This window comes from Lupinus angustifolius, chromosome LG06 (genome assembly GCF_001865875.1).
Source record: "Lupinus angustifolius cultivar Tanjil chromosome LG06, LupAngTanjil_v1.0, whole genome shotgun sequence".
NCBI lineage: Eukaryota > Viridiplantae > Streptophyta > Magnoliopsida > Fabales > Fabaceae > Lupinus > Lupinus angustifolius.
The window spans coordinates 3,770,764-3,797,055 of NC_032014.1; the positions used below are offsets into that span (position 1 = coordinate 3,770,764).

Here is a 26,292-nt window from a genome sequence, read left to right on the forward strand (position 1 = left end):
TTTTTTTAATTTTAATTTATTATTATTGGTGCAATAAGATATTGTTTGGGATAAGATATTCTTGATGGTCTGGTTTAGGTTGATCCACGGGTGAAATATTTAACGTGTGTGTGATGATGCCACGTGGCTTTTTTATTTGGCTTGATGTAAATTGTGTTTCGATGGATGGCTAGGATATGCTTGAGAGAATGTATTTTGGAAGTTTCTTATCACGGTTGTTTGTGCTGCTTCAATGATCTCATGGTTCATGCTTTCTTGTTCCAACGTGGGTTTGGACTTTTTTTGTTGCATTTTTCTTTCTTTCACGTATTATATAAAAAAGAGAAATCAATTTAAAATTTTCAGTGAAAGTTCACATTATCACATGAAAGAAAATTTGGATAAGAATGAACCAAATAATAATAATTTAATCATCATTATACTACAATTTTACATGCAGCAATTTTTTTGACTAAAAAATATGTTTAATTTTGCCTTGTAAATAGGTTGGGACTTAATTGTATTATTGCTCATTCGTTTCCATATATACTCGATTGAATAATCAATAATCTGAACATATATTTTGCTAAAAGGAGAATCAAGAGAGAAAGAGCAGCATTGCCTTGCATGTTAAGCGTTTAAAATTGCAAGGCTTCCATGTGCAACAAGTTAGCCTTGCTATAATAGCTTACTTTAAAACCTAGCTAGATGACTAGTATGATCAAATTATTCTAAACTTGATGAGTAATGTGCTTTTTGCGATCCTTTTGATAAAAAGTTGGCCACTCTATTCATCAATGTCACAAGTTATTTCGACATAAAACCACATGCATGAAGTTAATTCGATTGAAAGATATGTAGAGTAGTAATAGTGCTTTTCTTATTCATACTAGTCAACTTTGAAACGATGATGCTAGCTAAGAATCTACATTTTTAGACTCTAGCATGACCAACTTTGTTTTATACAAAGACGTCACAAAATCCGCAACCATTTCGTATGTTGAGAGATGAACTAATCATAATCATATATACATATGCTGGAGCAGGATAAGACCTCAAGTTTTTTGCCTTTAGGTTTTTATTTTTAAAGTTTGATTGCCAAATAATATTTTGGGCATTCACATACACAAGAGTACACAATATTAAGCGCATTAATTTATGAACGTATTATCGTTTATTTACACAATTTTATCTCTTTATTCCATTAATTGCAAATGTTTTTTAAGGTCAAATTATTTGCACAAACTCATCCAAAAAGTATAAAATGGAGAGGCCAAATGGCAATTAATATAATCTCTCTTATTTATATTAAAAAATTTGAACAAGATAATTTTATTTAAAAAAAACAGTACATCTAAACTAATATATAAAGAGCGGTAGTTACTTTTGGTTCCATTCTTTTTAGTTTTCCATAATTATCATTACTTCAATAGTATAAATGTACATGTATGCTAGATTGTGTAATTAACCATATCAATAAAAAAATCTTGAAATTTTACAACTTCTCTTAGATGGACTAATTTGATCACCGTTTACAATTTTCAGGTCTAATCTTTTTTTTTCATGTTCAAGGGACATGCATATATTACATTACTAAGTGTAATAATTTTGTTCAAGGGCCAATCATTTTCAGTGATATTATTTAAACAAGTGTAATAATTTTGTCAACAATTTTCCAGGTTAGAAAAATTATAGAAGTTCATTGTTCAAATAATATTTTTCTCACATATTTGAGTAGCAAACTTTTAACATTCTGTTTAAGATTATATATATGTATGTGCTTTATTAAAAAAACATTAGACATGCATAGCCTTCATGTTCATGTTTTGGTCTCAATAGAACATTTTCCATGTTAGGAATGAAGAGCCTAATAAGAAATCTAATTAATGAGTTTATTAAAGAGTAAATACAAATTTCACTTTGTATGTTTTTTTATGTTAAAAGTCTCACAAAAATTCAAAATAATTCTTAAAATTTTTATAATAGGTTAAATTAATCTCTTTTATGATTAAATTAAATATATTAAAAAAGACTAATTTAACTCATATTTAAATTTTATAAGAACATTTTAAGTTTTTAATTTTTGAGAAATCAAACTCACACCATCTAAAAATGTGAGATACTCTAAATTTATACTCTCTATTAAATAACCACATAAGTGAACTTCCCACCGTATGGATTGTTATTTGAAGCCAAAAAAGCATATTAAAATCTAAAAGAGAGAGAGAAGTTCTTGCCCTCCTGCCAGAAATATTCTGTGCTCAAAATAAGACATTTCCCTGTTGTGTCTGCTCACTTGCTGAACTAGAATTGTACCAAACAATGTCTTTTTTGTCATTAAATAATGTTACATGCGATTCTACAAGTAAAATCAGAGAAAAGAGCAAAACGAAAAAGAGAAAGAAAAATAAAACAAAAAATGGGATTGATGAAAGGGTACGTTACTGAACCGTTTAGTCCTATCAAGTTGCACGAATGGAAGTGCCTATGTCCATTTAGTTGGAAGAGAGAATCAAAATCAACATTGGAACATATAGTTCTACTAAAATTAGATAAGTTCCATAACATAGGAAGCAAAAGTCCCTTGGTTTCTATTGTGTATCTATGTGCATATTTCTATAATGTTGTCTCCTTTCTCTGACTAATAAGGTACACAGTTAGAGAGAGTGTAACCCAAATTAACCAAAACCACTAGTCCTTCTTACAAAGGATGAAACGTTAGTGTAATTTATACGGCAATCAGACGGAATGAATAGCTTTGGCTACAGACCAAAACCTGTGACTAAACATTTGAGGATTAGCCTAGGAAAGAGTGTTACTTGAAAAATACAAGTGACACATACAAGGGCTAGCTGCAAAATCTTTACTAATTAAGTGTGCAGAATTGAATTTTCATTTATAATTAATATTTAGAGTATCTATGTTTATTTTATTTTAAGCCCTCGGTATTTATTAAATATCTATTTTAGTCTCTCAAAATTTGAGTGTTAAGTTATTTCCTAAAAATTTGATAACATGTCCCAAAAATTAAGATTTTTTCAGGAATCAAATTAGTACAACTGTGATTTTGTAAATATTAAAGTGGATATTCAAGTTGAATTAAGTTTGAGTTCTAAAGAGATCAAACTCGCTCGGTTATGGATAGCACAAAAATCATTGAATTTGGGTGTTCAGGTGCAAGTAATTATATGTGCTTTGCCTTTAACCCACTACTACTCATTTTTGTTCTTTGCTTTATTCCGGGGCTAACTCTCTCTTTAAGCAAAGAATGCTTGGAATTGAATAGAGGTACAGCAAAAACCACACAATATAAAAACTACACAACAATCTCTTTCTCTGCCAGCAAGCAAATATTTGCTTTGTTTCCTAATACATGGGTTCTCTCTGTTCTCTTTCTACACCTGAAAATTATTATTCCACGTGTCATGATCTTAGGGTCATGCTTTAGCTAAAGAGGTTTTTACCAGAACTTGTTAAGAATGAAAAGGATAACCAAGGTCCAAAGCCATTCCCTCCCTTAACTTTGTCTTATTTGGTTTAAGAGAATTCAAAAATAACCGACACTTTAATTAAATCCTTATTATTTTTTCACCCTCTTTATCTTTCATTGTTCGTAAAGAGAAAACTCAAATGTTAACTTAAAAAATAAAATCTGTTGTTATACATATTACATACCAAGCAATGAATAAAAAAATCTAATCAATTGTTAACCAAAATACATTGTTGAGATTCTGCTGAAAACCTTGAGGTTTTTTGTACCACAATTTTTATGTAGTGCTAAGCTACTAAACTTCAATTACCAAATCCATTATCTGTGCAATGGACACTTGCACACGTATATTCAATCTTCAAATATTTTTTTGGATTAATGTTGAAAATTTTGAATATTAAAGGGGACTAATGCAAAGGTTTCCTCAACCTTGTCAATGTCAAATTCAAAAATCCTATGGAAGGTTGAGAGGACATGAAAACATGTAGTTTATACCACTTTTAACGTTAGGAATGTTCTGTTTTTTTCTTATAGTGAACAAGAGTAGGTTATATATATAATAATATAATATACAATACTATAGTTTGAAAAGTGATCATAAAGCTCCTCCTCATTCAGGAATACTTGCCTCGAAGTAATCTCAATCCCCAACTATTTTCTTTCCCTACTTCCAATGTTTAGGTGTGATTACTTTGGTTATTATTTCTTCCTTTTGATTTATTCATTTTATTGTTTCAGATAAAAACATGACCCCGTGTTAAAAGAATAGACCAAATGGGCGGTGTCGTGTACATAATGTCTGTTAATTGAAGCCTTTAAAACCTACCCGTACGTTCTACTTATATCTATGCTTAAGCATTTGGAGTATGCAAACTGCTTTCTAACTCGGTTTCAAGCATGCTGGAAATTCAAACCTAGAATCTAGGAGTTTTGCAAATGTCGACTTCATAGATTTTTTATGTATTGTCTTACTTAGTGGCCCTTAGTAAAGTACAAATATAGCATGGGCCAAAGTAGGAAGGATTTGCTTATTCAACAATATAATGATTAAGGTTTTGCTTAGACGTGGTGTGATTTATAAGAGGAGTTTGAAATACTCCTAGATATTGCATTATTCGAATTTTGATAAACTCAGTCAAATTATTTTATATTTTTTGTTAATTTGTCTTGTGGGGTTTCTGGGGTGGGGGAATTAAATTAAATAGGGGTAATATATATGAACATTCAGCTTGTTTTGATTCTGCTTACTCATGTCATCAGTAAAGTATGGAAAAATAGAAAAGAAAAAAATCTTAGAAAAAGAGAGAACATATATGTCTGAAGTATTTCTTTTGAACAAAGAGGAAAACGTTCAATCAGCCACTTTCTTTCTTTTTTTTATATTGGTTCTCTTTACAGGGACAAGATTTGAACTGCCCATGAATCAAAACCCTTTAAAGAAAAAGAAAATGAGCACAAAATCGTATGTTAAAGCAATTTGTTTAATTTGATTAATTCTTTTTACCAAGGTATGAGACTTGAATAATGCAAGGCTACAATTTAGTAGTCTGTTTATGGAGGGATTATTCGGGGTACATTCTAGTATATTTCATCTTATTCACTATATATTTTATATTTTTAATCATGAAACATTTTGCTTTTAAAAAAATTATACTTACTTATGTGTCAATTTTTAATGGGTGATGAGAGGGAATTGAGAGTTTTAGGATAGGTGATCCTTATTCATGGATGTGATGATATATTTGGTTGGGGACTACCCCATAACTTCTCCTATTCTTGTAGTAATTGGTTAAAAAAAATAATGTTAAACCAATGGTGGTTAATCTGTTTGGAAGTGAATTGTATCCCTATTCAAATTTTACCTTTGATGTTTTTGGGGTTTAAGTTGTCACCTTGAGAGGTATCCTAATTAAAACAAACCAATTGGACGACATTCATTTAATAAAGATATGGCTTATTTATAAAACTTGTCTGATTCCCCATCTTGAGTTCAATTTCTGGTCTTACAATTGAGGAAAAATAAACTCTTTTCATCATAGTAGTCCTTCTCAAGTTGAGCATAATTATAGCCCAAAAATGGATGTGCTCATATTCTGAATATGTATTAATATGTTTTATAAAATTATATTTACTTCTCGTGTGTCCTACTTCGCTGTGAATGAAAAGGACATAATATTGCACCTGCATTTGCAACATATGACATGAGTCAATTTAAGTTCAGTTATATGAATATAATTGCACATGTTTACCTCTCCATGGCTCCACCATTCACTGAGTGGTCATGAAATTCTTGAAGAAGTTCCAAATAATATAGTAAAGCAAACTTTTAGAATTAAAATATTTATCAACCTTGTAATAGGATTTGAACACTACATGCAAATTAATGATACAACATTACCATAAAACTTATAACTGACCAAAAAATAGAAGGAACAATTTTAATTGTAGCAATGTAAATTGCCAGAAAACTTAAGAGTGACACCTTGAAGATTGGACCCTTTTCTTGGAATTCTTTCCACATTTTCATGGTTCATTTATCACTTGATTCTTACCAGCTGGGGCATTCTACAGAAAGTTGATGCACTTAAGCCTTCTTTCATCCAAAGGCCATGGAGCCACGCTAGAGCATATCCTTGCAGGCTTTAGACAATGTGCAATCTAAGGTTTTGTTTTGGTCTCTTTCTAGCTTATTCTAATTTCATTTATTAGTTTTTCATGTAGTATAATTATTGTCAATAGACAAATAGTTAATACATATGTCAGTGTAAAGATTTATACACAATCATTATATCATTGATCATTTATATGGATTACTTTATTTGAAAAAGTCAACGATAATTATAGATGAATTGTGAATGATACAATGACAATATATAGAACTCATATATTATGCGTATATACTTATTTTACTTTTTCTGAACTTAGGCTCTGATCTAAGTTCCATATCAATTAAGATTGAAATACGAATGAGCTTTGGATCATCTTATGTATGTTATCAATCCAATACTCAAGCCTAGCCCTTTTAGAAACAAAAAAATAAATAAAAAAGGAAGTACCAATAAGTTTATTCCTTCTACAAATGGATTAAAATCAAGGCTAGAGATGAGATCTATAAATATATGGAGAGCAATGAAAAGAGGAAATAAAGAAAACGTTAAAAGGGGACAAACTACAATGGGCTAATTCTTCTTGAGATCTACCTCCCTTAAAAGATTGCCAAAAAACAGGCCAATTCTTCTGAGCTTCGTTCCAACCCAAAAGGGACCCTTCTCTGAGTGGGTCCCAACTAGTGGACACAATCCCATAACTCACTCCCTAAAGAGCAGACCCAAAGAAGAAGAAGGACACAATGAAGGGCACCCAAATGGGCACATCAATTTTCAAACCAACCTTGAGATAGTAAAAGAATGGAAAGAACAAAAGCCCAAAACTAAGTGGAATCCCCACAGACAATCCCATCTTTCTCTGCCTGTGTCTCTGTCTCTTGTTCTTGTTCTTCATCTTCTCTATAATCCTTTCTCAAATTCTTGGTCTTCTTTTTCTTCTTTGGTGCAGGTTCAAACCACTTGGGGTTCTTCAAGGTTGCACATATAGGTGCAAGGTGTGAGAAGTGAATCTGATGATAAAATTCCGTTCTATGAATAAAGAACTGAGACTTCTCTATATAGGTCCATTTATTATTCCTAACTTGCTGCATTATAATCACATACAGAATTAGACAAGATAATAACTCTATGTATTAAGTTGACTAGTATGGATAACAAAACTCAATTCTTATAAAATGTTATTAAAAACAATGTAAAATTGGCAATTAAGATTTTTCAGTTAAAAGCAAGTTTATTTCTCAAGTAGATGAACGTGAATGAGGTTGTAAAATATAGAAAGTAAAGAGAAAGAGATAACCTTGGAAATCAATTGTTTGTTAAAAAATGTGGTGGTAGTTGCAGCCATTGAGTTATGTAGTAGGTGTTATGAGGAGGGTGTTTGATGGTTCAAGAGAATGGGATGGATATTGTGCCGTTGCCAAATGGATGTTGTGCTCAATCATGCTATCTTCAAAACGTTACTTTTGCCATTTAATATTAATTAAGTTTTTCAATAATCTGTTTTTCTTAATTTATGTAGAAAAATATAAATTTTGGTGCTTTTAGTTACATGAAAATATTAACGACAAACTTTTAAATATATAAATCTTGATATTAGTCACGGAGAACATTGAAAAATACCTTTAATGACCATACTTATAAAAGAGAAAAAATAAAATTTTAATATGAAAATTGATATATTTATATATTCCAAAATATTCACTATTGCTTTTTAAACATTTTTCATTCATTAAATGATGTTATTAGAATACTATTACCTATTAATAAACCCTTAGTTATATATAGAATGTTGCTAATTTTGATCCTCATAATACTCTCTAAAGTAAAGAATAAAATAATGATGAAGAGTATCTTTGTTCCTTATTGATATATGGAAAACAATATTTCCTATCTAAAACTATTTTTTAATAAATAATATCTTAATACACTTATTAACACTTTATATTGAGAACCTAAAAAGGAGTTTAACCAACAATAACTAATTGAACCAACCTCAACCCATTTATAGGATGGCAACGAGTGTGGATAGGTGTGGATAATGCTTTCCTTTGTCTAAACTCGCAATATTTGTAGATACTTGTGTGAGTAGTGGGTACTCATTATATAATATGATATTTGTATGATAAATTTATGATCATAATTAAATATACATAATTTATTATGAAATAATAATAATAAAGTATATGATATATAATCTTAAAATAATAATAAATATATATAAGAATTTAACTAAAAACTAAATATGTAAATTTGTAGGTACCTACAGGGTGGATATCACAAAACTCGCTCTCACCCATAAGCTATTATTACGAATACCCATTGTGAGTATCTCCACCGGTACCCACTGATCAGATTTTTTTTGTCATCCCTATCCATTTATCTGTGGGCTCAACCTGCACAGCGCACAACATAATGCGTCGCCCTACTCCTGCTTCTAGCCCACACAAACTACAGTGTAATGGGCCAGCTCATGAGCTTCAAATCATCTACCATCTGTAACTCCGATTGAGAATATAAATTTGACATTTTTTTTTTATTAATTGAGATAATTTACACTATATTGTTTTATATTTTTACATGATGATCCCTAATGAAAAGAGGGGACATTAAGCAACAACTACCATTAGCGATTTGGAGTATGCCTGTCCGCTCCTTTGTAGTTATCATGTCAGAGAAATGCAAAAAATCTGTCAATTAACTCAAAATGTTCACTTTAGTCACATGCTTTCTAACAAGTAGAAGAATGAGTTATTCATAAGCATTATGATTTTAATTATTAAGTTTTATGTTTAATTTTTTTATTAGATTTTAATTATTAAGTTTTATGTTTAATTTTTTATTAGATTTTAATTATATATAATGTTAAATTGTTTGATTTAGTATAATATTGTGCAAAATTTTAAAACAAATGTGATAGTAACTTCAGTTTATTTTCAATTTTTTTAATAGTAGTTTGCCACCTGCAAACTCACCTTGTCCATATTTAGAACAAAAAATACATGATATTTCATACATTTTTTACAACCGCATACAGTACTTATGTTCATCCTAATTTAGGTGAAAATTATGGCCCAAATTGATGATGCTAACCACAACCATTGGAAATAATACCACTACTGCAAACATTAGGATTTGATCCTTAACAAGCATCCCTAATCAAGTGAGCTACTGCTGATGGATGTGCCGACAAGCGCTAGTGGGAAACCATTGATTCATATACATAAATCGTTAAAAAATAGTCTTAACTAAATATTTTAAATTTGACAGCTTCTCTTATAATTATCTATCAAATATGCTTACTTCTTTATCCATATTTTATTCGTCATAGTCGGTGAAGGTCCTAGTGGCAAAATATTTAATTATTTATGTGCATTATGCACCGATGCATCTTTATCTCTTATGCTACATGCCCACCAACTTGTTTTCCAATTGCTGCACCAAATCACCATACCCAAGATACTTGAAACATATACAGTGCTCTTATCAATATTCATGGCTTTTTCTTCAAGCTCTCTCTTGAGGCTGGATCATATAGCAGGCAAAGGAAAGGGCCTTGTTGCAGCACAATCACTCAAAGCTGGACAAGTAATACTAAGAGAATCCCCTCTCATTATCTACTCTTCTTCTCCTCTCATTTCTACATCCTCCCCTTCTTCTCTCTTCCCTTACTGTGACCACTGCTTCAGAACCTTACCAACAAATACTATTCCATGCCCTTCTTGCTCTTACCACCATTTCTGTAGCCATAAGTGCTTCTCCACAGCCTTTAATACCTTTCACTCTTCTTTAGTATGCCATGCACTTTCCCATTTAAAAGACTCAGAATCACTTCAACAACAACCCTATGAACGCCAAGTCCAAGCTCGTTTTGTTGTTGCAGCCTATAACCTTGCCATTATATCCCCTTCTGGTATTCACGCTTTTCTTTCTCTTCATGGCACACCAGATGATACTATTGTTGAAGCTGCAAAGTTCTTGCACTCTCTAATCTCACCCCTTTTCCCACCCAGTGTCAACATTTCTGTTGATCTCACTGCACAACTTCTAGCCAAAGATAGAATCAACTCTTTTTGCTTGATGAACCCTTATTCCCCAGATGGTCCTCAAAGATCTATAAAAGCATATGCCATTTACCCAAAAGCCAGCATGTTCAACCATGACTGCATTCCCAATGCATGCAGGTTTGATTATGTGGACAGTGCTGATCTTGATGATGAACACAATAACACTGACATGGTTATTAGGATGATACAAGATCTTCCTGAAGGAAGAGAGGTTTGCATAAGTTATTTCAGAATCAGCAGAGATTATTGCACCAGGAAGAGGATCTTGATGGATGATTATGGGTTCAGTTGTGAATGTGATAGGTGTAAGATTGAAGCAAATTGGCCTCATGATTGCCAAAACTATGTAGAAGAATATAGTGATCTGCCACATGTGCGTTTCATTGCCAAGTATGTTTGTGACAGAAAGAACTGTAATGGCACTTTGGCTCCTAAAGATGATGCACACACTAATGTTTTGGAGTGCAACTTTTGTGGTAATTTAAAAAGTGACACTGCTTAATAATTGACATAAATGGATCAATTTATATGCTATTATATAACCTGCAATATTTCTTTGGAGGACTTGTTTACACCTTATGTATTATGACTATTGTCTGGAAAAGTAGCATTTGATATCCCATATTCCTAAAGCTGATGTATCATCTATATCATTTTTTCCTTTCTAAAAATGGTCCTTGGGCCCTTTCTCTATATTGTTTTTCTTCACCCTTTTCCTTTTTTGTCACCTACTGTGGATTGGAATTGGATGAGGTGAGAGTAAAAAATTTTGTAATAACAACGGCTCTCAGTAAGTTTGGATGAGCGAAAAGGGTAGAAATAGAACAATACCTAAATTGAGATAACTTACTAATAAAATGAGAGGTGGAATAAACAATTGAAGTATGAAGTTTGAATTAAAAAGAAAGGGTTAAAAGATACAAAATTAGGAAAGGTAATCCCCATCTACATTCATACTCCTTCGGTATAGACAGAAATTATTTATCCTAAATGGTATCTTAGACCAAGATATTGTCACATAAATAAAAGATTTTAAAAAAAAATAACATTCTGATTGACTTAAGACATTATTTGGGACAAATAATCTCTATCCATTTTGCATAGAAACTGTGAAAGCACCACTCCACTGCTATCAGTGCAATGCATGGCACTATTTGCTGATGTCCTCTCCACTTTTAGCCACGTTAGTTCCAAGACTTTGGACTCAATCCAGCATTTATATGATGAATCTTTGACATTTTAGTTACTGCCCACATTGCAACCGAAGTTTTACAACAATGCACATGATTGATCCCACGTCCTAAATGTCATACTAAATAATATTAATCATTCATTCAATCATTCAATCATAAAACATCCATCATATGATGATAGCACAACCATAGGAAGAAAGTAGTCAAACTAAATGCAAGTACAGTAAATTAAAAGGGCATATAAAGAAATCAGAACTGCTTCCAGTATATAAAAGCATAAGAGTAAATCCTGTTTGGGGCTTAGAAATTAGACCATGATTCCCTCAAGTATCTGTATGCTAGCATTTATTTATATGTGGTCTTCCATTTATTTATTTATAGCATTTCTTTGCAATCATTATAAAGGACTATGTCATTAATTGGCATCTTGGTTACAGTTAAAATCTATTATAGGCCTATAGTCAATGGAAGAGGAGCTTAAATCCATCTTCAAGTGAGAGTCACTGAAGAGAGACTGAGGGGAATATTAACATCAGTTCTCGTGCTAAGATATTGGTTTAGTGTTTAGACTCACAATAATATGCAGTCATGAATAAAATCCCTTGATTTCCAGATTTCAACAAACCATCCCCTGATACTTCATTTACCTTGTGACAAGGTCACACCATGACTCTCACTTTTTACAATATGTTTTAAATATGTACAACAAGCCTACATAATATTTGGATAAGTAAAATGGAGCATCAACTTATGATAACAAATGAATGGTAAGAGGACAATTCAAGTAGAATAAAATCAAGAGTTAAATAAATTTTCCTTGGTATGCAACACCTAATTAAATGCAATCCAGAAACAGTGCATGATTAACTTGGTTGTTGTCTGTAAAGGGCAATGTTGAAATTGTACTGAAGGTTTAAAGCTTTTCACATGCTGAATATATGTTTATGCTAGGTTGAACTTGTCAAGATCTTTTGCTTATTATTATTGCATTCTTTAAATACACACAAACCAAGTTAAATACTATACAGGCAGAGACTAACTTGAGAATAATGGCTAGGTGCTTCTCACCTTACTCTCATCCCACGCATCATAATGACCCACATTTTAGGTAACTTCGCATCACAGCTATACCATATATAATAATATAACATAACATTGTTTGTGGATACCCTCCTCCAAAAAGACATTAGAAATTTAACAATCATTGCTGGATCCAAAAAATCAAAAGTTTTGAACAAATTAAGAAAACAAAATAGGAAGCATTAATTAAAGTTACTTTCGTACTTCCAATATTAGATCATCCACCTCCTATATTAGATCCTTTATGAACCACCTTCTCCAATATTAGGTCCATTACTTTTCATTTAATTCTAACTACTATAATTTTTTAACAATTGCCCATGATCATTAGCAAAACCCAAGAAACACAAATACTATTTGTAAAAGTAACAAAAACATCATGATGCTCCCTCCATTCACACAATACTTACAAATAGGAACAACAAAAAATATGGTTAACCTCAACTCTAAGGAGTGAGAATAAATAATTAAAAAAAGTAATTTTGTATTTGGGTAAGGTTGTATTTTTAATATATAAATAAAATCTTAGTTTTAATTAATTGCTTATCTTGGCTCTTGATAACAAGAGCCCACAAAAATAAAAAAAGACCCAATAAAATTGTCTCCAATTAAGAACATGCTCACACGCATCTCAATTAATATCAATCTATATACAATAATAATAATATTACCTATCAGAATATAACAACAACGATTTAATATATATATATATATTGAGAGTGTAAGTGTTTTTTACACTATCAGCAAATCTCCACCATTCACATGTTAGCTAGTATTAACTTTCAAATAAAATTATTACAAATCAATAATAGATGGTGTGCCGATAATATAAAAAACTTTAGACTGTTCAGTACTAGATTTTAAACTCTAATAACAACTTAAAAGTCTCTTAAACTATAATGTATGTATCTTTTTGTCATGAAGATACAGACATAAGACGTAGATAATATAGATCATAGATATTCATATACCTTAACTCTTTCCTGGAAACCTCATTAGGAAGAGGTAAAGGCTCCCCCATATTCATGGTGCTGTTGTTCTCATTCCCAATAGTGAAACCTTGACGGGTAACATTGGTGTGCAAGGGAAGATTCTGGAAAGTTCTAGTTGGAGCACAAACAGTAGTTGTTGTGATCCCAGTAGTAACAACTGAAGAACAAGATTGCGATTGAGATTCCACTAGCTTTCTTCAACGGCAACGGCGTCGTATGATGTGGCGGTCACACTATTTAGAACCAGGGTGTGCATCCTTTGAACACCTCCATTTTTTCCCATCAGTTCTTTTGCATCTTCCAGGTTCTGGGTCTATCTTTTTCCCATAATACCCCACTGCATAAAAACCAAAAAAGCAAACAAGTGAACAACTTTAACTTCTAAAACAAAAAGGGTATCATGAAAAAATAGAAAGATTGATTATTTTCCTTAAACTTACGAGAAGGGTGGTTTTGTTGAGACATGATCAATTGCAAGCTCTTTTGAATAGGTACGAGGAGGTCTGGGGGAACAGTGAGACCAGCTTTGAAGTACTTGAAGATAAGAGCTTGGTGCTCCAGCTCCTGCCACTGCGCCACCGTAAAAAGTGGTTGCGACGCCATAAACATCATAGCTGGTGGAGTATTAGGAACACTCATTTTTTGAGTTGAAGTTCCGGGAAAGATAATGAAGAAAATGGGTTGAATCTGAAAATGAAATATGCATTGGATGAAGAGTTTGATGGGTATAATATAGAGAAAGGTAGAGGAAGAAGAGGACGACGACGTTGAGGTGGGGCGGTTCCCTCGGAGAAAACGAGTTCAAGCCTGAGTTGTAAATGGTAGGGATTAAGGATGAAGCTAGATAAAAGGCAGTTTAAACTTTAAACAAAATTTATTACTATTTTGGTTTACGGACGATACATCTCTTTCATAATTGAGTGAGATTTTCTCATTCAACTATGTGATCTTTGTCGTCAGAGTATGAATATGGATCCTTTGTATCTAGAAAAGGAGTGTAGGTATTTCGGAAAGACAAAGTGGTGTACAAAAGTAAAGAAAAAACAACATATATTAATATATGTATTCTTCTTATTTAAAATAATATTATATTTTTATTCTTAAAATATAAAAGGAAAAAATCATTTGTTTCTTCATTATTTTAGATAAGTCTTACTCCTAAACGAGTGTGTCATCATATCTTGGATTGATCAATTTCATCTGATTAATATAAAAAAATGTTAATTTGTGTTTTTATAAAAAAAATTAATTCAGTGACACTTTTTCATTGGGCTAAAACAAGAAAGTCAGTCAGCAATTGGGACATCTTATCTATGTCGTAAGAGTATAGATTAATTTTGTAGAAAGATATAGTCAATGATGGAGATCATCTATCACAATTTAATGTTCTCTATCTTATTTATATCACTTATACTTAGATATGTGAATTTATTGTATTATTTTTGTAAATTAAAATAAAGTCGTATTTTTTATTTATAATACTTGTTGGTGCATGATAGGGAGACATAGAGTTTGAAGGATCTCATTCCTATAAGGTGATAGGTTAGTTAAGGAGAAAAGTTTAAAGAATAGAGTATAAGAGATTAGAAGTTTAAGTCTCATTCGTAGTAAATAAAAAAAATTATAAAGTAGTTTGATCATTATGGAAAATGTTAAAATAAAGGAGATTGATGCTGTCTCACCCATAAAAAAATAGTATATGATCCATCATTCCCATATAATTTAGAAAAACTTGAATTAATACATTGATAAGGTGACTAGTTTGCTTTTAAAATGATGATTCTTTAACTTTCTAGTTTTTTCCATTTTACATTTTTTAAGTATCAAAGTTGCACACAAAGAGTGACTAGCAAATTGGAATGTGTCTACAAGTCTAATACTTTTCGTTTTAGACTTTAGAACTCTTGAAGTTAAACTAAGTAGCCATCAGGCTGCGTTTCTGTCTTAAGGTAATGATTAGACTCTTATCAATATCCACCAAATGCGTATGGATTTTCCGCTGAGAGACACATGTTATAATCTCCGTCCAATAATAATAATAGGAAGAAGATCTGGATTCCCACTAAATTCCATATAACTGAATAACGATACCCTCCCCATAATATGCACTAATATATTTTTTATGATAAAATTATATTTTTATCATTAAAAATATGAGTAAAAAATTATATATCTCTCAATGGAGAGGATATTTGTTTCCACCATCATGTACAACTTGCTTCGGTTACTACTGGCAAGTGCAACTTTTATAAATCACCAGCAAAAACAATTTAATTATTATTTGTTAATTTATAAACTATGAAAGTATTTTAATATTTTACAATGGCCAACCCAATAAAGTTATTGATGAATTTAATGCATAAGTGCAATGTTATAAAGTTTGCAGAATTGACACCATCTATAATTCTATACTGATATAGTTATTTTGATATTTAATGAATTATTGACTAGTTATTTAATATTATACTGTATATAATTAAAATCAATAAAAAGAACTAAGTAGTTATACTGTAGTTAATTAAAAATAATAAAAAGTTGGTTGTAGATATTTATAAAATGTTTATAACTCTTCATCTCCAAAGGTAAGATGAATTGGATTGATAGAAGTCATAGAACTACATGATCAATAAAGTTGGATCGTATTAGGTGATAATATCCATTAATTATGAATTAAGCATTTCATTATTATCAATAGCCGTATTGAATATTGATCAATACATTTGAAATAAGAAGCACTGTCCATTGGATCTTTTATAATCTCATATACAATTATAAACTTGAGATTTTTATGTCTTGTTTTTAAAAAAAAAAATAAACGTGCAATCCTGTAAATATAAATTCCGATAATAAATACAAATTTTTAAATTCATATTACATGTGAAATTTTAGAGAAAAAAAACCAACTACCTTAACATCACTCTTATATATTTTAATAAATTCATTTTCAGGTAATAAATCATGATAAAATATTATCAAATTTATATTGATAATATTGAAAAAAGTAAAAAGAATGACGACTGATGATTCAAGTCAAAATAATTTTCAATAACAATTAAAAGAATAATAATTTTTTTTAAAGATTTATCACAATAATTGTTATCATATATGGATATCTAGTCTACCAAGTACAATATTAAAATATAAATTTGATGGTTTTTATTAAAATTTAATATTGCAAATAATTAATAAAAAATATTTTTTTATTTGGTATACAACATCTTGTAAATAAATCTTAAATTTGTAGTGAAGGAATATTAATAGATGTTGTCTTATAAGAGAGAAATAAATCTCTCTCATGAAAATTTACTTTTTTACATGTCAGACTTAAAATTTTAAGGCTAATTTCTTTATTTTTTTAATTTGTTAAAGAATAATATCAGGTGTTAACAGAACCCTAATTACTTATTTTAATGGCGAAACGTAGTTAAGTGACTTACATCATGCACATGTCTGCACCAAAGGGACTCATGAGAGATTAGAATTTCATGTAAGGTTTCTTCTGTAATAATATTATTCAAAATCTAAAGCTTGAAAATTTTGAGTCCAAAGCACACCAGAACCAAAGACCAAGGAACAAAGGCCATTTCTCTCTCACCCAAGCCATGAGCCTCTTCGGTTTAGGCAGGTCAGTGGGAAAAGTTTCGATTTTTACTATTATTCATATCTTTCAAGTTTCAATACTGAGATTTCATTCTTTATGATCTTAGCATGTAATAGATTATTCTCACTATTACAGTTTGTTCTGTGATCTGATCTGTTCAAAAGTCATTTGGGTAACTTGTTTTTCAGTTAAATTTGTTAAAATATAATCATATTGAGCTCTATTTGATTCAATTTGACATGTATTGCTGATTCATATATGTATTTTCTGCCCTTTACTAGTATTATATCGTTTATTACCCCATAATTTTCTGAACATGGAATACCGTTTCGATGTGGAGTGGAAGTTGTTGAGTAATTAGTGTTAAAATGAAATAATAGTATTACAGAATAAACCTTACATGAAATTTGTACCTGACCTACAGTGTACAGAAATAGTAAGAATTGGTATGACTGCAACTTTATATGGTACTGGTAAGGGTTGTGTAAGGTGCAAAGGATGCTGATAAATGTTTTAGTAGTTCAATATAGATTGATTATCTTTTATCCTTCTGTTGGTAACTTGTATGTTCTACCTGACAAATTATTCTTCCACAGGAACCAGAAAACGTTCCGCCCAAAGAAAAGTACACCCTCTGGAAGTAAGGTTGGTTCTTTTTATTTTCAGGAATAATGGGATTTTTTGTTAGATATTTGATTTAATATAATTTGTTTCTCTAAATTGTTCACGAGTTTTGTATTATTTTGTTTCTAACTTTAAAGCCCAAGGCCTTTTGTAGGCAAGTTGATGGAATGCATTTCCTTGAATATGATTCTACAAAAGGGACCCTAATGAAAAAAAAACTTATGTAGTTTTCTCTAAGCAGCACAATGTTCATTTTTTTTTCTCTCCATAAAAACCAATTCACAACAAGGAAAATTTGTGACAAAACTGTGTTCCACAGATCTTAGACATACAATAAAAGAACACATTTACGAGTGAAATACATTGATTCATGGCCTGAAAGAGACTACTGCGAGTTAGCGAAGATGCAGGAAATGGATTTACGTAGTATAATTAATAATCTTCATTGAAACACTACATCTGCTGCATTGATTTTGAAATCATATAGATTACACTGTTTCTTTTATGCATGGATATTCCAAAACTGGTGGTGTATCTCTATTGAGTTTGTGAGATTTTTTTGCATGTGTTGGTATTTTTCTAGTGGATATCTAGATATGAAAGTTAGTTTCTCTGTTCCATTTTTATTTTTTCATGTTTACCTGAGGGGTGGAGGGGTGAAGGGGTAGAGGATTGGGACTTTTAGGCGAAGAGCAAGACAGGACAGGGGAGGTGGAAGGACAAATGGGTTCCATGGGGTAAAGGTGATTTCAAATTTCGAGTGGTGGGTGGATGAATGACAAAGTTTTGATAATTTCGACTTGTGACATTAGCAATGATTGTGAACTACTGAACTATACAGTATGTTTTACATGTATGACTTCAATTTGCACTGGATTGTCATGTTCCCCTTTCTGCAGTTCTCATTTCAATCTTGTAGTACATTTTGTTAATAGTAATTGTTTGGGGTGGGGTGGGGTGGGGGAGAGAATCTGGACAGTGTCTTCTGGGTTTTCCAAATCCAATTTTCACCTTGCTGCGCCGGAGGAGGAATTGAATTCTGCTGCTAATTATTGTTATCATTTATCATTTATTATTGCAGGGAGCTCAGCTTAGAAAACATATTGATGCCACACTAGGTAGTGGAAATCTGAGGGAAGCAGTAAAGCTACCTCCTGGAGAAGATTTGAATGAGTGGCTTGCTGTCAACTGTAACTATCATTCTTTCTCATCCACTTTGTACTTTCTTGTTGAAATTTATTTGATTCCTTTATTTCTCTAGTTACCCTTATGTTTTAATATTATCCTGAAATTCAACAATCTGAGATTTTTCTTGCCTACATTTCAGCCGTTGATTTCTTTAACCAGGTGAATCTGCTTTATGGTACTCTCACCGAGTTCTGTACTCCGGAGAATTGCCGGACAATGACTGCAGGACCCAAGTATGGCATAATTATACTATGTTTAAAGCATTCATACACTTAGAAATTCTGTCAGATGATATTCCATTAATTATCTTAGCTCGTGACATTAAAATGAAAAATGAAGGGGGAATGGTGAAGCTTCTTATGATATGATTATTGCAAAATTAATGTTGTAGAAAGTAGAATAGACAGTAGATGTATATCTCTCATTTGTACTTTCATGATGTACATGGTAGTTTCCCAGCATATTTGCCTTGCCTTCCTCTTCAGTGAAGTCCTTAGTTCACAACTCTTTTCCACTGAGGGCAGTAAAATATTTGAAGTATACAAGTTTTATAAAGCTGTTAGAGATGAGTTAGCTACAATTGTGGGCTTTGGAATTTGAAGTAGCACCAAATTACTTCATGTCGACTTTGCAATAACTGATTCGTTCTGAATTCGTCTGTACTAATTTTTATCCATTTCTAGCTCTCATGTCGACTTTGCATGCAAACTTCAGGTATGAGTATAGATGGGCAGATGGTGTACAAATTAAGAAACCTATTGAGGTTTCTGCCCCAAAATATGTAGAATATCTAATGGACTGGATTGAAGCACAACTTGGTGATGAATCCATATTCCCACAGAAGCTAGGTAAAGATTTTATTTTCCTAAAGTTTCTTGGACTCTCATTATCAGTACTTTCAATTTTGTACCATAACCCATGGAATCACATGCAGGTACACCATTTCCTCCCAACTTTAAGGATGTCGTGAAGACAATATTCAAGCGATTGTTCCGTGTATATGCTCACATATATCATTCCCACTTTCAGAAAATTGTTAGCCTCAAAGAAGAGGCACATCTAAATACATGCTTCAAGCATTTTATACTCTTTACCTTTGTAAGTCTCACATTTTTTTAATGATTATGGTTGTTTATTTTTTTGGGGTCTGAAATTGTTCCTAATCACTATAGTTGTTTATTTTTTGGGGGTCTGAAACTGTAGTTTTTATTACAAATTAATAAGTTATTGTTTGTGCAGGAGTTTGGGCTGATTGACAAGAAGGAACTGGCTCCTCTTCAAGAACTTATAGAAACCATTATCGTTCCATATTAGATGAATGAATTGGAACATAATGTGTTGCTCAAAATAAAGGCTGCTTTTTAATATTTGACTTCCTTGTATTTGTTATGTTTGATGTGTTCGGAAACAGGATCTAAATTGCCATTTATAGCTCACAATATCATATACATTCAATGTTTGAGTTTAATTATTGTATCGGTCCAGTGGCTCAAGGATCCAACTTCTAATCTTTACTAATACACGTTTTTGTTGTTGTTAAAAAGATGTTTTAGTATGAAGTCTTGTTGCCTGAATAATGTTCAATGATGATAAATAATTACTCCCTTCGGTACAAATTATAGGACTCTTATGGGTTGTCTCACATGAATGAAGAAAGTTAATATGATTATTTTAATTTAACTTGTCCAAAATTTGTTGTATCTACAAAATATCATTTATAGTTATCCATGACTCATACTCTTTTTACATTAATAGTTTGTTGACCCAAAAAAGATACATGATTAAATATTTTAGTAACATTCAAGTAACATCCCTAGAAATATGGAGTGTCATATAAAAAGGACTAGTGGGTTGGGATATTTTTTGGTCAAAGGTTGTTCAGATACTTTTAACTGGCCAAATTGCTCCTAGTTTTGTAAAGACCTTTGTCTGCATAACCTATATTTTCACTTTTGAGAATTTATACACCTCTAAAATAAAACAAAATATTTGGTGAAAACTGAAACAATGAAACTAAAAGAAATTTTTGGTAAATTTAAAATAAGATTGGAAGTCAATTTAATTTGATCAAGTGTCAAACTTCAGAATAGAGGTCAGTGTCAGACCCCAAAAAAATAAAGACAAAAGATGGTAGCATTTGTTAATTGCATAAAGAGTTACTGTTGCATTTGCTTATACATGAAATGGGGTTGAAAACTTTTCAGGGATGAAATATAATCCACACGTAACCTTTACATTCCAAAAAAAGCTTGTAACTAGTGCTGGTTTTATAGAAAAGGAAGTAATTAGTAATCAATAACCACTTCATCTCATTAGCGAACTAGTACAACAATACTGTATAACTAGCAAACTAGTAAAGACAACCACTTCCACTGTTATCTTTTCATGTCACATGCAATGCCAAGTAAAATAAATCCAATATAGAAACCTTGGATTGGAAAATAAAAAGATCTCTTGGTCTTGGCCAGCATAACTTTGTTCCAAACATTTTCAGCACTCAGCAGCACATCAAGTGTTTACTCAATGAAGGATTCATGGCGCTTTGCTTCTCTTCTATTTTGTCTGAGTAGTACTCCTGGTAATTTACTGTATAAGAATTTAGCTGAAAATAAATGCACAAAATGGCTTCACAAATGAATGGTGATCATGAATGAAAATATGATCAAATGCCATTCTAATTTTTGTAATAACAAAAAAACCAACCAAATGAACTTTTTAATAACATACAAGACAAAAGAATATTTTTTTCCTTTAACATCTGATTCCTAAAAGTCATTTCACCACAAAAAGGTAAACCTTTACAGACATGTACTAAAAAACTTGGCTGCAACATATTCTAACATCACACAGAAAAAGAGGGACCAAAAATAGCATATCCTCCTTCAGTCTTGATCTAATTCAGTCTGCATTATGTGCAACTTATTATCTTCAGGATTCCCATATCTTGAACCTGCAAACGCATAGGATGCTACAGTTCCGGCAAGGACCACGAGGACGGCAATAAAGAGCTGAAAGTTCGCAAGCAATTCGCCCCGAACCTCGCTCTCATTTGAATGACATGTGATATTGTTATCTCTAACCATACAACCATTTGGTAGCATTGGGCCATAAAGAACAAAAGCAGTCTGATAGAACCAGATGCCTTGCAGTGCTATAGCAATGCCATTGGTCAAGTCGACTGGGAAGCTGGTCGGCATAAGCGCTCCAGCAATTGAAGATAAAATGCAAAGTCCTATCAGGAAGACAAGGAGGATGTGGTAATAGCCCTCTATGCCCTTGTGTGTTGTTGAATGAAAGTAGAACAGAAGATACTCCGCGCAGAATGCTGCAGCAGCAATGAAACAAAGAGCACCTTCCGGCAAGGGGAAAAATCTTATGAACAAAAGAAAAAATGAGAAAGGTGAAGATGGTTAACAAGAGCACAAGACATTTTAAGATGCTTGATATGGAAAGTGAAATTACATTACATATTCTAAATAGGTGTCATACCCAGTATGCTACAGATCACGGTCATTCTCTGCCAGATGAGTATATATACTCAAGCAAAGATTGCAAAAACGAGGAAAAGGGTAATTAAATATGCAGGACTATAAAACATGAACTATGAATTGCCATAGCAAATATATGCAGAAATTGATAAAACTAGGATTGACAAGAACCAAATTCCAGAGTGTGCATGAAGTATGCATCTCATCTTTCGTGAGAGTGATGAGACAAGGATTGCCTTCATATTCGGCTAACTTCTCATGATGATCAGATTAACCTTTTTAGATTACTTTTTATATCTAACAAGATTAATTCCTTGTTAAGAGATAATTATTCCTCGAAGATGCTAATAATTTATAACATCATTTTCAGGGCAACAGCATAATCATTAGGCCCTTGCACTGCACATAGATCCTTATGAGTTTGAAGAGATTTTTTCCAGGCAATGTTTGACTGAGTCAACCATCAACAAAAGTAGAGCAAACAAAAAACAACTAGAAAATTTATCTCATTCTGATGTTTATGAAAGCTGTATGTGTAATATATTGTCAAACAAGGAGCAAACGATGCATCATTTACACAAAACCATCAATTATTCCGTTATAATACGGTAAGGAACAGGCGGTCAATTTGTGAGAATACCAATTTAAAACAGATTAACAAAAACATGGCTTCTCTACTACCACAATCATCATAAGTAAAAATGCAACTATAGGAAAACATATTTATGGTCATCAGATTCTCTGTAGAAGCAACAATATTTAATTGAGATTTAAATTACTCGGACCATGGACTTATTGGAGCTTTACTACATGACTAGCAGGTTTTCATTGTGATCAATGCTTATGTATTTAACAAATTAATTAACTGTTTCAACCAGAATCCACTATTTCATCTGTTTCCAAAAATACAGGCACTTAAAGCATAATTTCACTTGGAAGTAATTTTTTCATATGACAACACAACAGTGTCATAAAACAATGAAATTTCATTTGAAGAAGAACATATCAGAAAAACTCAGCGAAGAGGATAATTACCTGGTCTTTTCTTTAAGCAGGACAACAACACTGAAGATAAAAAACATAAGAAGCATTCCTGCATGCTCAAAATTATTCATATGAGACGGATTAAGCACTCCACCAACAAAAAACCTGAGATGGGTTGAATACAAGAACTCTATGCACAAGTCAATGAAAGAACCAATTGAAATAACATAAAGCTCAAGGTGCTTGATCCTCCCACCAAACCCTGTTACAGGGTGCCAGACTTGTACTCGAAATGCCTTAGGGTTATGAACATATCTCACCACAGAACCCCATATATGCCATACACCAACTAGAAAAAATAATGTCCCGGGCAATGCATGACCCTTGAAAGATCCCATGATTCTGGTTTATTCTCACCACTCTCTGGATATATCTCCCTAGTACTTAATCAACTTGGCCTTGAATGGTTGATTCTTTAGATGATCACTGAAAGATCTCTTCCTCTTTATGAACCTACCAATTAATCTTGTTTAGGATAAAAACACTGTTAGTCTTCAAGCATGGAAATTGGAATAGCAGCTTTTTGGACAGTATCTTGTATTAAATTACTATAATATATCAATCATAAACTTTGGTTCCATGCCAGCTCCATATCAAACATTTATAGGTTCCATGCCAATTTCCAGCTCTATTTGGATTCTGGTGTGTGATTTGCTACAACTTAAATTATCAAAAAAACTTTCTTTTGACTACTTCAGCCAATAAGGTAGCTTTTCAAAGTTATCTTCCATATCCGTTGAACTTTTCCCGGAAACAAACAAAGCAAAGACTTTGCTAATTAAACAATCATAGTCCAATTTTGCTACAGTGCTTCTAGAGTTTCCCTTCAAAATTTACTGATTTTCAGAGTCAAGTTCAAAATTTCACTTTCAAGGAGAAAAGAAACCTCAATTTTTGCTCCTATGTCCAAAATTGTGACGCAACCACATCAGAAAATCAAACTTAAAAAAGTCAAACAGGTAACTTGGGAGGAAAAAATGAAAAGGAGAAAAAACATTGAGATCCGTGAACAAGTCTGAAACTTTCTCCCCCTATCATTAAAATCATGATCATATCCACAACCCCAACAAAGTCTAACCAAGCAATAAATCAGAAAGCACATTTTCCTTTCCTATCCTCTGCATATGTAATAAAAAGTTGAGATTTTGACTTCTAGCAAAAGAAAAAGTTGAGATTTTGACTTATAGCAAAAGAAAAAGTAGAGATTTTTATAAGCTATATGAGACGAATAATTAGTCACTTTATGCTATGAATAATGGGGTTCTAAAGAAAGTAATGATAATCATATACATAAAGAAAATAACAATGATGGTGTCACACAAATAAAAGGGTATTGTGTTGTTTACTTACGGTAACAGTGATTGGTTTTGATGCAGAAAGCAGAGTTCCTAGTTGTCTGTCTCTTAGAGTAAAATAAAAAAAGCTACTTCCTCCTAAATCAAAAACCAACACTGAATTTAATAAGAAGAAGAAATACTGCAGAAGGGTCGAGGGTGGCAGTGAAAAAGTAGATGAATATGATGATGGGGTGGCATAGGATCTGAGAGAATGATAGGTGTTTGAGTCGGTGGGGTCTGAAAAGGTGAACGTGGTTGAATTGATAAAAAAAAGTTGCAGATGGTAGATAAAGTGAAATGACACGATAGTTTTCAACACAATATTTGTTTTACTTTCTTAAACCAAAAATAACTTAAGAAATGCGCTAACGATATCAAAAGAGAGTACACATAATAGATAGAAAAAAATAAACTTGAACCTATTTTTTCCCATAACATGTGTCATGACATTAATTGGAGTGAATTTTAACTACAGAAATACACTTACAATATATATAATCATAGTTTTATATATTATCAGTTTTATATAATTTGGTTAACTTATGTTTATGCATATAGATAAGAATTTCCTAAGGAATGAGGTCATTGTCTATACTCTACTGCCTCTACTCGCTAGAAAACTGCTTTGAAGAGGTAGGTTCTATGGGATTATTGAAAATCGATGTTAGGAGTCCATATTGAGTAAAATAATAAACTTAATGTGGTACTTAAGCTATGAGGCTCTCCCACCTAATAGACTAGTCTTTTGGGTTGAGCTCTCCTCATGAGCTTAAGTCCTAACAACTAGTGTCTTTTATTGAGAGTTACATCACGGAAAGAACTACTTATAGGTTGGATTAAGGTAATGATCGAATACTGATAGGTGGGTGAAGTCCCCAAAAGAGACAGGGCGTCAGTACCGATAAAGTGAAAGCCGTCGTGGACGTCGTCCCTTAAAAGGGACGACAATGTTAGGAGTCTCACATTGAATAGAGTAGTAAACACAACGTGATATTAAGCTATGAGGTTCTCCCACCTAATATACTAGTCTTTTAAGTTGGGCTCTCATCATGAGCTTAAGTCCTCACAATCGATTTTTGTACCTAACATTGTATAAGGTAATGGGCGAAATTCTTTGAAGTTGCTTGAATTATCATATTTGGATGTAAGAGCAATAAGAGTTCTAGTCACAGTTGACTCAATGTTACCCGTAGCAAAGGTTTCACTGACCAGCAATCACAAGCTAGTACTATTTAAAGAATACAACTTGAATATATTTTTAGATCTTATAATTTGTCTTCTTATTTAAATTATATTCATGGCCAGTTCCTAGTCTCATAAAAATAATAGTGTGTTTTTAATCTTTCATCACCCATTCGAGATTAAATCTACTATTTAAAATATTTCGAAGGATACAAAATTTTGTACGTCTAATTTTTTCTTGGTTATTCATGTTTTAGCAAAAAGAAATTGAATAAAAAATTGAAATAACTTATCAATAATAAAAGTAAGAATGATAGAAGATCAGTTGTATCAAGATCCTATCACTTTTTTGTCTCATCCATTACAATATTTTCCACGTGTCAATATCTTAATGATAAGATGTGAAAAGTGAGAGATCCCGACA

At 32.0% G+C, this 26,292-nt stretch overlaps 4 protein-coding genes and 1 pseudogene across 5 annotated transcripts; 2 read left to right on the forward strand and 3 right to left on the reverse strand.

Moving 5' to 3' along the window:
- LOC109350814 lies at positions 6,511-7,465 on the reverse strand (annotated as a pseudogene).
- On the forward strand, positions 9,439-10,679 carry LOC109349046 (histone-lysine N-methyltransferase ASHR2-like). Its single transcript, XM_019589688.1, has one exon. The coding sequence runs from the start codon at positions 9,475-9,477 to the stop codon at positions 10,639-10,641; it is 1,167 nt and encodes a 388-aa protein (XP_019445233.1). The 5' UTR covers positions 9,439-9,474; the 3' UTR covers positions 10,642-10,679.
- Positions 13,630-14,240, reverse strand: LOC109350925 (growth-regulating factor 4-like). Its single transcript, XM_019592237.1, has 2 exons — positions 13,845-14,240; positions 13,630-13,741 (listed from the first exon to the last, which is right to left on the reverse strand). Exons 1-2 carry the CDS (start codon positions 14,041-14,043, stop codon positions 13,638-13,640), a joined length of 303 nt encoding a protein of 100 aa, XP_019447782.1. The 5' UTR covers positions 14,044-14,240; the 3' UTR covers positions 13,630-13,637.
- Positions 16,845-20,285, forward strand: LOC109349053 (MOB kinase activator-like 1B). The gene is made up of 7 exons (XM_019589703.1): positions 16,845-17,029; positions 17,602-17,650; positions 18,711-18,819; positions 18,957-19,050; positions 19,532-19,665; positions 19,752-19,915; positions 20,057-20,285. The coding sequence occupies exons 1-7, from the start codon at positions 17,007-17,009 to the stop codon at positions 20,129-20,131; spliced, it is 648 nt and encodes a 215-aa protein (XP_019445248.1). The 5' UTR covers positions 16,845-17,006; the 3' UTR covers positions 20,132-20,285.
- LOC109349052 (transmembrane protein 45B-like) lies at positions 21,477-24,963 on the reverse strand. 2 transcript variants are annotated; one of them, XM_019589702.1, is made up of 3 exons: positions 24,700-24,963; positions 23,341-23,802; positions 21,477-22,189 (listed from the first exon to the last, which is right to left on the reverse strand). In XM_019589702.1, the coding sequence occupies exons 2-3, from the start codon at positions 23,685-23,687 to the stop codon at positions 21,700-21,702; spliced, it is 837 nt and encodes a 278-aa protein (XP_019445247.1). In that variant the 5' UTR covers positions 23,688-23,802; positions 24,700-24,963; the 3' UTR covers positions 21,477-21,699. The 2 variants fall into 2 exon arrangements, with proteins under 2 accessions (XP_019445247.1, XP_019445246.1); XM_019589701.1 differs by having other exon boundaries at positions 23,341-23,814.